At 43.5% G+C, this 14,254-nt stretch overlaps 1 protein-coding gene across 1 annotated transcript in view; it reads left to right on the forward strand.

Moving 5' to 3' along the window:
- Positions 1–14,254, forward strand: part of VPS13D (vacuolar protein sorting 13 homolog D) — an 88,708-nt gene that overhangs the window by 57,585 nt on the left and 16,869 nt on the right. Inside the window, 2 exon segments of the mRNA XM_050322716.1 lie at positions 8,825–8,957; positions 10,710–10,905. Of these exon segments, the coding sequence (XP_050178673.1) occupies positions 8,825–8,957; positions 10,710–10,905 (329 nt within the window).

The raw sequence follows: 14,254 nt of genomic DNA on the forward strand, positions 1-14,254 counted from the left end.
AAACAACATAGCCAGCTGATAATGTGGGAAGATCATGGTGACATTTGGGTTCTGAGTTTCCTATATTCTATATTTTCACAATTTTCCTTTGATTCCCTGCTCTTCTGTTTGACTGTTGACAGCAGAATATGTGTGATCACTGGCAGTCTCACACTGGTAAAAGTGAGGAAGGCTGGAATACCTCTCATCTTTCTGGGCAACTGTACAGATCAGAATTTTGGGTTTTTTCTTTGGGAAAGCTGACAGTCATCCTTCACAAGGGTAGTTGAGGTATTGAAGTCGTGGGATTTAGCAGCAGCTGCCGTGATTTTTTTCTATTCCTAGAAGTGATTTATACAGTTTAGGTCAAATGTAGCTTTTCCTGTGTTTCCTTCAGTATAATCTTAAGATTTTTCTCCTCGTGTCTTCCCCACTGTAGCACAGGGGCTCTCGCAGCTTGTCCAGTTTAACCTGCATTTCATTCACAGATGAGCAGTTCATGTGCAGGTTTGAGTGCTGTGCAGTGAGAATCTCTATCAAAATGTGCAGATTATGAGATGGAAAGAAACTGAAATTCCCAGGCAGAAATGTTGAGCACTGGAGAGGACATTAGAGATGAGCCCATTTCCCCATTTCCTGCCAGTTTGAAAAGACACCACGTTTTATATGGCCAATTAGTGACAATCCAAAGCCATGGAAAGTGTCACTTTTAATGTGCAGAACATCTGGTACCTGCAATCAGTACCTTTGCAAAAGGTTTGGGGCTAAAGGATCATCCTTGGGAAGTTTGAAGTATTGTTTTTTATTTCCTGGTTTTCGTTTGTAGCGTGGGATAAAAGGTGTGTGGCCAGCACCCAGGTTGAAAGTTTTCTTCACAGTTTGGGTTAAATTCACCCTTTCTTCTACAAAGCTTCTTGCACAAAGTGTTTGTGAAGGTGCTTTGACTCCAGTGGAGATGTGGGCATGGGTAGATCAGACAGAAGTGCTGATGTTTCCTGTGGGAAGAACTGGTTTGATGTGGATTTGATGTCCTAAACGGGCCCATTCAGAATCAAACTGACAGCTTTGAATGAGCCTTTTCCAGGAGAAATTATCAGTTGATAACAAGGAACTTTCAGTGAGGCAGCAACTGCAGACAGGGGGATGCTCAGCTGGATAGAGGAATGTACAGGTGACCATGTGACAATTTAAAAAAAAGGAGGGGGATTAGAGAGCTTGAAGTTTTACACCTGCTCTAGACTTCATTTTGAAGGGTTTTACCAGCTGATTTTCTTGCTAAATGAAATACAGTGTTCCTGTTTTGCTGACTCATTGGAGAATTAAGGGAGAAAAGGAGCATTTAAAATGAGGTATGCAAAGTGCTGCCAAATCAAACTGTGACAGTGGAAATAAGCATTTATCATAGAGATGAAATGAAATTTGATCTTAACCTACAGTTTTTGAGTTAGCATGTCATGAAGACAGGCACATCTGTCCCATATATCACCATTAGCATCTGAAGGGGAAAAAATGGGGTGTGGATTTGAAATTAATGAGTTCAGTCTTGACAAAAGGCTGACTGCACCTCCCTACTGTGTATTTAAAGTTACAAAGTTATAAAGCTGTGTAGAAAATGATAAATAGTACAGACTTTAACTTGAAATTCCTTGGCTGGGTATCCCTGAGGAGGGAAAAGAGCATTTCTATGTCCATGGGTGATGGCCAAGCTGTACCAAGAGATCGCTGGGATCAGGTCAGCAGATCCATCAGCCCTCGCAGAGTTGTTCACCACTTACACATTCACATGATGGCAGGTCCAATTCACATGCTTGCATCGTGTTTCCTTCAAAAATCAAGTGGAACATGGAAAACCTGTTGTTTTTGAAGTGGGAGGTTCTTTCAGCTCCCAAGTGTGGTCCCAGGTGACCACGGCAGAAAAAGAAAGTGGCTGGAGAGAGACTGACTGGGGTGGGTGCTGATGGAATTGTCCTTGGAAATCCCAATCAACAGAGCTGGGGAAGATGATGTGAAAACCCAAACCCCAGGTGCCCCTTCTGAGTACATTGTTATTATGTATTAACTCGAGGCACTGAAGCTCTTCAGGCTTTTTCTCAGGTTTTCAGTACATGGAGGGGTTTTAAGGAGGGGGCGAAGGAGGGCAAATAATTCCATCCCCCTCCAAAAAATAAACAAACAGGAAGACCTTAAAGAGTTAAGGCTGGGGGGGGAGGGAGGGGAATTATCTGTTAAGAGTATTAGTTGTTTAATAAAGCGCAGTTGTCCTCCAGATGAACCCGCCAGTGACTCTGCAATTGGGGTCATTCCAAGTTCACGCTGTGGACTTTTGACTGCCTTCTGTGTCTGTGAAAACAGCCGGCGGTTCCTGCAGGGATCACTCAGTCAGCCCTGTAACACAAAACTATTGCCAGCGGGCACCTGCTGCTGCCGCTTCCCAGGAGGTCCCGCGGGGAAGCGACCCAACTCATCAGGCATCCACGGGATGGGAACAGCGGGGCTCCCCGGGGATAGCCGGCTAATCAGGCTCCTCGCAGCCTCCCATCAGGGGGCTTCCCATTACCGCCAGCACGCCCTTGTCAGGATGCATTAGGAAGCCCGCTTAACGATGGGATGTGAGCTAATTAAAGCCCCTTTTCCTTTGGGCGGGTGACATAAAGAGGGGTGGGGAATGCTGCAGGGAATCTCAAGGAACGTGTTTGTTCAGTGGGGAAAGCCGGCGGCTCCTCGTGGTTGTCGGTAATTTGGAGGGGGTCAAAGTTTATGTTGCTCTGAAAACGAGAAGCTGATTATCGCTTTTTGCTGATTTAGTATTTTCTAAATGAAGAGTGTGGCGGGTCTATTCACAGTGCCAGGACACGTTTCCCTCTGCACGGTTTGGCTTGGTTAGAAATGTGTTTGGGGCTCAGCCTGAACTGCCCTTTCTGGTTAGGACTGGATGGAACAGTTGGGGATGTGCTGATGTGCAAAGGAAAGGATAAAAGTCTAATTCACAAACTTTCCTGCTAAAATACCCCAAGTAATTCTTAAGAGACTGACTGAAGCCATGGATAAAGTATTTTGTGGAACAGCTTCAGACCAGGAGGCCTTTGAAGCCTGACAAATAAACACCTGCTCTTTTTTCAAATACTTAAAGCATTTCACTTTTTACTCCCAGTATAATGCACCAGTGACCACAAAGATAGGGAAGGAAGAAGCTGTGCTGTCTGTCTGCTTACTGGGGTCCAGTTTGTAAAATGGAATATGTAGTGCTTCCATCCCATAACAATGGATGTTCTATGGTTCTATTCTGTGATCTATTGATGAGCAAAAAAGCTGCTCTAAAAGTTATTTTTATGGTAAATCACAGGAGTGAGTGCAGTAAAAGCAGAACTTATCCTGCAGATTTTACTGGACAACTTTATCTGTCCCACTGCACCCCAGTCCTTGTGTATATCTCAAATCCTGCAGGGCTTTTTGCTTCTCACACTTTCCAAAGAATAGCAGCAAGATTTGAGGCTGCCTGACTGCTCTGCAGCTTTGTTTTGAACCCCAAATCCTAGCAGCATGTATATATGTTTCCTTAGCCTGTAACACATACTTTGGGAAGGTTTTTTCCTCCATAGAGCCAAATAAGTGCTTCATTTTGAACTGTTTAATTTACAGTCAGAAGTCAGTGTAAAAATCGGCTTCCTCTAAAATACCTTGAACAGGTTGTAGAGTTGTAGGAAATAAAGGTGATTTTTAAATGTATTGCTACAAGGCACATGATCACAAAGGGATGGAACTAAATGAGCTCTGCAAAGCAAAGATGAGAACTGAATAAACTCTGTGATTTCTGATTTAAATGCGGTTCATTTGGAGGTTTGCACAGAAGTTGTAACTGATCTATATTTAATTTCATCACTTTCTCCCTTAGCATTCCATCCTGGAATGTTCTGCTTTGCTCAGTCAATAATATTTGTAAATGTACCGTTCTCTGATGCTAGAATTACAATGGAATGTTTGGACTCAAGTCATAATTGTGTATTTATCCTTTTGGGATGTCCTTAGAGAACCAGGCAGTGCCAAGAGCTTAAAAAGACTTTAAAAGATTACTTAGACCTTATTTCCATGCTGTGTGCTTCATGCATCTGGCTTAGAGGGAACAAGCAGTCCAAAGTCGAGTTTTCATTTGCTTTGAATTCTTCTTGTGCCCCATAAGCCTTATTGTTTGGCACCAGCTTTGGTTCACAAACACTGGGTTTGTTTTTCTTCTGTTGCTTGAAACAGCAAGGGATACACAGGCCGTGCTAAAGGTTTTGTGGCAAAACTGCCTTAATTATTGGACCTTTAAAAAGAAAAACAAACACACCAAATAACCCCAAACACGAGCAGATTAGTTTTTTTGGACAGACGCTGTTTCCTCTGCTTTTGCAGGTCGTGGTGGGTAGTTAATACTGATGGGTGACGCTGTGTAAATGTAACACAAGAAATGATGAATCACTGATTTACTTCAGGCTGCAGAGGAGGCTGAGGCCAGCGTGCCCCAGGCTGGCAGAAGTGTAATAACATCTTCAATAACTGTGAAGTGCTGAGAGTGCTTCACATGCTTTTTCCAAAGATAGTATAGATAGCATTATGCCCTGGGATTTGGAGGAAAATGTCATATTTCACCCTCCTCTGGAGGATCAGTTTGTGTTACACCATGGAGGTTTAAGTGCAGTGGGGAGTGTTTTCTGCTTGCAGCATGTGACCAGTTGGTAGCTTCACATCATGAACCAGTGTGGGATGAAAACCAGGGATCCACATATCTTTAGAGTGCAGAGCTGGAAGAAATGGTGGGTAGGGGGAAAATGCAGGAAGTACCATCTGCTTTGGGAGCAAAAAGGGTCAGGGGAGACAGAGGATATCTGTGAATGAAGGTGGGTGAATGCTCAGCTGACTGGAGGCTTTTTGGAGGGGTTCTCCTTCTGTCCAGGCAGGATGGATAAAACAAAGCATTAAACAATGCATATTGATGCTAAGTCGAAATATTTTCAGTACCTAAAGTGACAGAACTTTTAGTCAGTAGTCTGGAAGGCTCCTACTTGGCTCTGCTGGGAGATGCCAAGTTGACAAGTGAAATCCCCGTTTCTCCCCTGGTCCTGGTGCAGGATGGCTTTGTTCAGGGCCACCTGGGTGCCTCTGGCTTTGGAACCAGGTAACTGCTCTGAGCTGAGACTGATGTGCTGTGTGGCAGTTCTGTTCCAAGGCAAAGGATGTCTGAAATGGGGGAAAAGCAGAGATAAAAGACCAAGTGACTAATTTATTTTGTTCAAGTAGACAAAGAGCTCATTATGAAAATTAGGGAAGGGGGAGGAGGGGGCTGGTTTTTAGAAGCCACTTGATTAGTTACATGTTTGTTCCCCAGACTGTTGTGTTTAGTTATGTTGGCATTTACATGGGCTTGAGGAGGCTTTGAAGTTATCAGGTCACACCTTATTAACAAAAGCTGGGGAGGACAAGGGTGGGTCACACTTTTGGTGTCACCTTTGTTTATCTGGAGACTATTTTCTAAAGTGTGACTGGGGTAAGAGCTCAGTAAGGGCCATCCCTGCCCTTCCACCAGTCCCACTATCTCAGCCTCAGTGTCTCATTTTGCCCTTCCCAAAGGAGGCATCTGAAAGCATTTTGGGGAACAAGGCAAGTCTGCTTTTGTGCTTTAACGTGTTCAGATCTCCCTTAGTAGTTTAAACTGGACTTGAACTGTCTAAATTTCTGGTGTTTACTCAGGTTTCTGATCCTGAAGTACCTTGCCACTGCTGAGGAAGTACTTCTTAATACAGTGATTACAATCTACACAGAGTGGGCAGAGAATTGTGCAGGTGTTTGGGGGAGCTGTGTTAGAAATCTTTAATTTTCTTTTTTATTTAGGTAGGTACCACCCTGTTTACTGAAACAGGCTTCAGAAATCACTTTGGGGAAAGTATTTCTGAGGTGCACAGAAAAGGCAAAAAGAAAAAAAAAAGTGAAAAAGTTGTGACCCAGCAGCAATTTCCTTCAGGTGCTGGGTATCATATACCTGTAGTGGTATTATGGGATGGCACAGATGGTTCAGATCAGGAATCAGGGTAACACTGACACCACAAGCTGAGTCTTTATTGCAGACGAGAGTCTAAACCTCCCAGGAATGGTGAGTTGCTCCTTGCCCAGCAGCCCCTAAACATCACCAAAACGCCTGTGAAGTGGGTCCTGGTTTTATCTTCCTCAGTGTTCCACCTCTAATTGACAAACTCTGCACCACAGAGCAGGAAAGGGCTGGTCCCAGCTGGAAAGGGTTCAGGAGGGCCCCACTCCCCTGTGCTCACCGAGTAACCCCTGGGTTTGGGTACAAATGGTACAAATGGCAGCAAAAGTTTGGCTTCGGTCTTTGTTAAATGAGGCCAGAGAACAAACAGGCCCCGGGGGGGAGGAGGAGGAGCTGCATCAACATGAAGTTCATGTTTTGTAATTAACGTGTGTTTAGGTTTTGTCACCTGAGTCAGGGTAGAATGGAAACATTCCATGGTACGTTTGGTAAATTAAAATCCTTAAATCGCCGTATTTACAGCTGTAACTCAGTGGTATTCTCTAAATCACACAAACAAAAATGTCCCTGTTTAACTCTGGGTTTACAGCTAATGGAGAGTTTGACTTTTCAACTGTGTGCATGGGATTTTTTTCCATTTTCCTTCCTACTAAGAATCATACACTATTACGTTAAACTTCTGTCTGTACACTGAAACAGGATTGTTATTGATGATTAGGTGTCAGATTCTGCTTCACAGAGGAAGGGAAATTTGAGGAAAGACTGGACTATATCCTCTGGGAAAGCTGGGTTAGTGAAGCTGGCCAGTGCAGGGGGGGCAAGGCTGTAAGGAGAGATTACCAGTTCTGATCAGTATTAATAAATTGGTATATTCTTGCTGGCTTATTGTCCAATTATGCACTAATATAACTTCTAAAATGTGTTCTGGAAAAATCGTTTTCTGGCCTTGATATGCTCCATAATAAGGTTTGAATTTTGAAGGCCTACTGAGCCTTTGAATTTTTATAGCAGCTCTTCTAATCCTCTTAAACAAAGTATTTATCCAGAAAAAAAACTAACCTTAAACACAGTTCATAGATAGCTTCAGGTTGGTTTGTATTTCTAGACTAATTAAAAAAAAAAATACCATCTACATTAAGTTCACAACAAGGTCAAGAAGTAATTCAGTCCCTGATCACCATGTTCTGTTTAGTGTCCATATGATGAAGTCACAAGAAAGGTCATGGGATTTAATTTTCATCCCTGTTGTTAAAGTCTTCTTGTTTAGATAATTGGAGCCACTGGACTGGTTTGTCTTTGAGCTGGGAAGGAGTATTTCAAACTGGGATGTCATGCCATTAGTGAAAAAGAAATGCAGCCTTGAAAGAAATGACCGAAGAAGGAGGGGAATGCCATTCTGGCATCAGGCACAAAGATTGTTTGTCGAGTTCTTTTTTTAATCTTCAGTGGATCAGAATTTCACAGCGGGTTTTGTTGTCCTCTGGTGCACACCTGAACCTCAGAGGGTTTTCCCAGAACTGATGTGGGTGCAGAGGAGATGGGCCATGAACCCAGGGCAGGTCCTTGCACAGTTCTGGGACAATGAAGTCCTTGTTGTGGAGGAGCTGACCCTGCAGGACAGCAGTGACTCCACTGCTGCAGCCCTGAGTGTCTCTGACGTTCCTGTGGCACCAGGGGCATTCCCCAGCCCCAGTGGAAGACACAACAAAGCTTTAAATGATCTCTCCTTTGGGGAGGGCAGAGAGGATGAAGTTGTTCATTTACTGAAAGGAGGTAAGAGTGCTGGTGGTACTTGAGAGTGGTTCAGGAGGTGTCCAACTACACATAATCAAAAGCCAGCCAGTTTTTGGAGGTTATTCCAGGAAAATGCCTGCTAGGAGTCCTTTCCTATACTAATATCCTGAATGCAAGGCAAGGTTTCAGGTTTTCTGTCTCCTTTTCTTGCCTCCCTCCTTCCACCGAGCTTCTGGTTTCTATCTGCTGACGTCAGACCAAGGGTCAGCAGATGACAGTAGATCATTTTTATTCGGTGCTTTTTCACTGGCTCTCCCACAGCAATGGTCAGAGTTCCCAGAACAAACCCTGCTTGGACATAGCTGTTCTCTCCCTTCTCTGAGCATGTCCCAGGTCTTCCCCCACGCTGTTCAAGGGAAGGGTGAGGAGTCAAAATGCTCCACACACACCTTGAGGGTTCCACCAGAGCTTTTGGTTTGCAGTGTGTGGTACCTGTGGGTGCTTCTCAGATCCCCTGTGTGTCAGGGGGTGCCCCACATCCTGCAGGGAGCAGGGCCTGGCTCCCCACTCCTCCCCCAGCACGACCATTTCTACCCTGGGTTGCTAAAAAGAATTTCATTAACTCGTCCAAATGTTTCAGTTTCATGACAGGCATATTTGCCTCGAAGCTTTTCACATATCTCTGCAGAAGAAAAGCTTTCTATCTGCAGAAGAAAAGCTTTCTATCTGCAGAACATTCCTGTGAGGCTTTGAAAGGTCACCCTTGGGTCACTGGCGTTGCTTTCGGTACATCTTTCACAGACTTGGTTTGTTTTGGCTTGACCACTGCACTTGGGCAGGTCCTTGGTTTGTGGCTGTCACCTCAGGATTTCAGTTGCACAGGCTGATGGAGTTCTGAGGTTTCTTCTTGGCAAAAAAAAAAAAAAAAAAAAGCTGGGCAGACTCTGTACGTGTAACAAAATGATCTGTAAAAACCTGTATTTCCCAGCCAGGATCTGGGAACTTTCTGCAGTGAATGGAAGAGAAACAGCTTTTGTTCTTTTCATAACAGACAAGGTTATTATTATTATTATTATTTTTATCTTGCAGTTTGCTGGGACCTTGTCAGATGGTTTGGGAAAGACCATGGATAACAGGCACCAGACGGAGCGGGAATACATCCGATACCACGCTGCGACCAGCGGGGAGCACCTCGTGGCTGGAATCCATGGACTGGCACATGGTAACCCTCAGCTGCAATTTTAACTTCTTTCCCTCTTAAAAGTAACGAGGAGCTTGCAAAGAACAGTGGCTGTTGCTGCTGGGTGATTATCTGAAGCCAGGGCAGTGGAGCTGTCAGAGGTTTTACATTTGAATCTGAGTGGGAGCAGGTTGGGGTGAGGGGATTGTTTGGTTTTAAAGTTGACAGAAACTCCATTTAAGAATCAGGTCTTTTCATATGTAACTGGAAGGGGAAGATTTTTTTCCCAAGTTATCATGAAATCTCAAAGAAAGCTCATCCAAAACATCTATTTCTTTCTAACGGCATGAAACACCCACACAAAAAGTTTTTTTGAAGACCAGACCTTAAAATTAAAAATGAATATGGCTGGATTGTGGCTTTCTTATGTTTGCTTTCAGTTCCAGAAACCTGAGTTTCCTTGGAATCAGTACAGCAGTTTAAAGTAACATTTCACCAGTTGGGTTATTTTGTGGGTTTTTTTCAGTCTGCTAAGAACTAGAGACATGAATTTGTGTAAAAGGCAGTGGACCAGTCTTAATTTGGCCAGAATCTCACATCAATTTAGTTCATGATTTATCTGTTGAAGAAGGTTAAATCAATACAAGCCAAGTTTAAATCAAATATTTATATTTTGCATCATCTTGACTCAGTTTGTTTAAATGTTATTCTCTCAGTGTAACTGTTGCAGCCTGTGCAAGGCTGAGCTGGCTTTCACTAGAACAGGATCTGAGAAAAGTCTTTATGCTTTGGTCATAAAGAGACATATTGTAGGTATGAAATGCATCAGGAGAGGTTTCTCTGTGTGTGTGCTGTACAGCCTGACATAAATTATACTGGTAGAAGTGGAGGAAGCCTAAAATATGTCAGTCTTTGCTGAGCAGTCCATTCTAAAAGCCCTTCACTGGGTTGTTTTATCCAGTAATTAGTGTGACTGTTCTAGTCCTCGTTCTGTGGCATTTTTAAATGCTTCCCATTCAGCTTTTTAAAAAAAGAAAAGAACTGCTAATTCCTACATTTCAACAGACAGGATTTAACCATAAACTATAGTTACTCAAGAGGAGGGATTTAAATAGTTTGGGCTTCTTGAGGTGCTGCCTGGTCTGTCCTCCACTTCCAGACCTCGAAGGAGCACCTGGCTGGAAGCTGGACAGGAGAGTGCTTGAGCCAGGGCACTAAAAACTGATAATTCTGATTCTGGAGGTGTGAAATCTGTACAGTGTGTTGTTCTCAGACACAAATCTCTTGAAGCCTCAGTAGGTTCTTGATTTCTGGGGTTCTTAGGAAGGGAAACATGCACAGAAATGGCTGTTGGTGTCATCACAGCTAAAGTCACCTAAAGTGCCAGTTTGAAGTTGCAGTTTAAAGTAATTGACTTTTTCCAGTGGAGAAATGCACTCTTCTGTTTTCTGTCTCAAATTGTATCAGCTTTTGTCACCTTGTAAATAACTGCTTCACTTGTGCAATAGATGAGGACTGTGTGTGTAAGTGCAGCTGGAATTAAACCACTATAAAATATTTTAAAATACACATATTTAGTAATGAATTAAATCCTTACCTGAGGGATATTATAGTCTGTAGGGGTGTGTGTGTATTATGCTACATATACAATGGGTAAAGTTATTGTTTGATATAGTTGGGTTTGGAACATAAATGGACAATAAATCATGTAGGTGACAGCATCAGCTGGGACGAGGTTCTGGAATTTTTAGAGGCAATAATTCTGACCTGACATGCTCTTCTTGTCTTTGCCAGGTATCATTGGAGGCCTGACAAGTGTCATAACTTCCACAGTGGAAGGTGTGAAGACGGAAGGAGGGGTCAGTGGTTTCATATCGGGCCTTGGGAAGGGGCTGGTGGGCACCGTGACCAAACCCGTGGCCGGAGCGCTGGATTTCGCATCGGAAACGGCTCAGGCAGTGAGGGACACGGCCACCCTGAGCGGCCCCAGGTCAGCAACCACTTCATATTCCTGATCAATATTACTGGAAAACTGGGTATTAATACCTGCTGCAATCTCTCATCTGATTATCTTTCCCCGGGCAAAGCAACAATAATTTAATCAGATTTACCGTGAGCTGTGATCGGTGCTGGGGCCCATTTCAATTCCATTTGATTTGGTTTAATAGATGGCATTTGCTGATACCGTAACAAGGGTGAAATTTGCACAGGAGAGCCGCAAGATAAAATAGAATTATTAAGCTGCAGCATTAGATCAAGCAAAATTTTTAGAATAGCTGTTTGTAATGAGATTAAACTCCTACTGTGGAATCCTCTTGCAGAGTTGAAATGAGGGAGTTCTTCTCCCTACTCTACCTCCAGCTTCATTTAACCCTCGAAAAACAGCTCTTCAAAGGTTTGAAGAGTTCTGGCATCAACATGTTGTCATTATCTTCTCCTTTTCGTTTTGTACACTGGTTCTCAGTCACGAGAGGTGTGGCTGTGTGCCCCTGTGTGCTCATGGTTATCTGCTTCCCTATCCTCCCATGGGTGTGAGGGCTCAGCACATCAGGACAGATGCTTTGGTTTCTTCCCTGGGGTTAGTGGTGGTTTTGCTCAAAGTAAAAGAGTGTTGATTAGCACTGACTGTGAGTGTGGCAGAGGAGAAGGGCCAAGTTCTGACAGGGAACTGCTCTGAGAGAAGAGTTTTGTGCTCTTTGTGGCCCAGAGTTCACTTGGTGTGATAAGTCCTCTTGTATGTACATGACATTTCTGTGCTGGAGAGGTGAAACAGAACCCTAAGTAGGTTTTATTGTCAGAAAACTTGGGAGAAAAATGTTTGCAAAATGTTGGGGTTTCTGCTTGTTTTGTCTTCCCATTTGGCTTTTCCATTTCCTGTGTTTTATTATGCCACTCTTGGAACCCTGAAGGGTCTACACCGGGGACTGAGTAACAATGAGCTTGATGAGGTGTGAGTGAGGTGTAGGAAGCTTGAAGAATGACCCAAGGTGTGCTTTGTTGTGAAAATGGAAGTGTGTACACGTGTGTCGTACATATTTGGTACTTACCCTGATTTGTAAAACCAGGAGGTCAAGGATTACAGTTTGGTAAGTACATTTAAATACACAGAATTAAATGAGAACTCCAAGTGCATCCCTGAGAAAACACATCCAGTGTTTCACTTGTACATGTCTTAAACTTGTGACTGTCCAGACTGATGGATGTCAGGGTGGGGAGAAGCACACCTGGCTGTGCTGTAGCTGCACTTCTGGTTCAGCTCTGGGTCTGTTATAGTTTGTTTCAAGCCACACATATTCTTAAAATTCATGTTTTGACATAATTCTGTGAGATGGTGATGGTGTTAGAACAGTTGCCAAACTAGACAGCAACTGGGAGAGAGAGGGTGAGAGGGTGTCCAGCAGCCTCATCTTGGGCTTGTGTTTCCTTTGGGGCACATCTTCCTGTAACTTCTTAACTGTCAATTAAGAGAAGAGGTTAAGACAGATGAGCTGAACCACGTTTTGGTTCCACTAGATTCTGAAATACTGTTGTCACTGAGAAATTATTTTAGTGTCTACACACACCCTGCAGAGTTTCTGACCCAACAACCTTCTACAAGAGGAAAGGAAAAAGAATGGAAAAAAACCAAAACCCAGTCTTTCCCAAGGTTACTCAATCACTACAGCTCTCCAGTCCCCAAAAATCTGATCAAAACCTTTCTTAGATAAACAGATGTGCCTGAGAACATGTAGATAATGTGACAGGGGGGTAAAAAACCCCTCAAAACCCACCTCCACCTATGAGCAACTTCGCATTCATGTTTTGTTCGGTGTGGGGGGTTTTGCTGTGCTTATATAATGAAGCAACCAAATGGTTCTTCTGGGGGTTTAAAAAAAAAACAAAACAAAAAACAAAGCCACACAACAAAGGGTTTGTCCGTGTTTCAGGCTGCTGTGCACCACTATCCCCCCGCCGCATTTGTAACTGCTCAAGTATGTGCGGTTTGGAAGGAGAGGGGAACAACGTTCCAAACCCGAGCTCCTGGCTCCGCTCGAGTGTTCTGCTGGAGCCTGCTGGGCTGGGGAGGCTCTTCCAAGCTCAGCACACACAAAAGCAGCCAGGCCCCTGCTGGATGGGGGTGTGTGGCAGTAACTGATCTCCAGTGTAGTTTGGAAGGGTTTGGGAGTTCCTGAGCGTGGCAGGAGCGGTTTGACCTGACCCCGAGACGGACTCTGCGTGCGCGCGTTCCCGGTGCTGGTGCAAACCTGAGTCAGCCAGTTCATTGCAGTTGCATTTAAATGGCAGGATGTGGAACTGTAAATTACAGGCCCCTTGCAATTCTCTAATTACATGGCTGAATTTGGAAAAAAAAAAAAGCTCTCTGAATTTCAGCTGCCTGACTTTGAACCATCGGATGAGGTTTGAGTGGGATGAAGAATTTTAATTGAGGTCGTGGGCTTTCCTAAAAGATGTGCTCCAATTCCAGCAAAGTTCCTGAATGGAATAGAACACTGGAGCTAATGTTCCTGTGATCAGGCTACATGGACATGAGGCCTTTTTGGCCTCAGATGTATGGATTTGTATGGGGACAAGCCATGTGTTGGGAATGTGGAGCCAAAATGGCCAAGGCACAGACAATGCCTTTAGAGCTTAAGGGGTGATGGGTTTAAAGGACAAGAAAATATTTCTTTAAATCTGCCTTTAGGCTGGACTGTTTCAAGGCTAATCTTATTAACTTATTATCTAATCATATAATTTATTATGCTTGTTATTGATGAATAAATCTGCCTTAATACCTTTAATGCAGAGGAGAGCATAAAACAGTTGTTGACAATGCAGCATACATCTCATTTATAAACAGTTAATGCCTGGGACTTGATACCTTTATTGAGTGGGTTTTATGTGTTCCAAGTACTCCAGTGTCACATACAAGAGTTCTGATTATTTCCATATTTGTCATATACTGCCAAAAGTCTTAAAGACCAGTTCAAAACAGGAAAGCTGTTGTGTCTCTGGATATGCTTGGAAAGCTCTCGCCTAGAAACGTGTTTTACATCCTAGTGCAGCACAAGTAAAGAACATTTATATTTAGATGTGTGTCTAATCTAACAAGTAGTGCAGGAAACTGCCTTTATGGCTTTCTCTCAGGCTTCTGCCAGGTCAGTGTGAGTTTAAGATTATTCTTGGGCTGTTGCTGCAAGGGTTTGTGTTCTTTTCTGAGAGTCACAACGTGAAAATTAGGAGTAAGGAGATAACTCCATGACCTCCCCAATTCCAGTGAATTCTGTCTGTGAGCTAGACTGTACTAGTAAAGAACAGGAGATTGGCAAGCCATTAATGGTCACAGAAAAGTGTTATGT

This window comes from Myiozetetes cayanensis, unplaced genomic scaffold (genome assembly GCF_022539395.1).
Source record: "Myiozetetes cayanensis isolate MyiCay16 unplaced genomic scaffold, myiCay2020 scf28, whole genome shotgun sequence".
Lineage (NCBI taxonomy): Eukaryota > Metazoa > Chordata > Aves > Passeriformes > Tyrannidae > Myiozetetes > Myiozetetes cayanensis.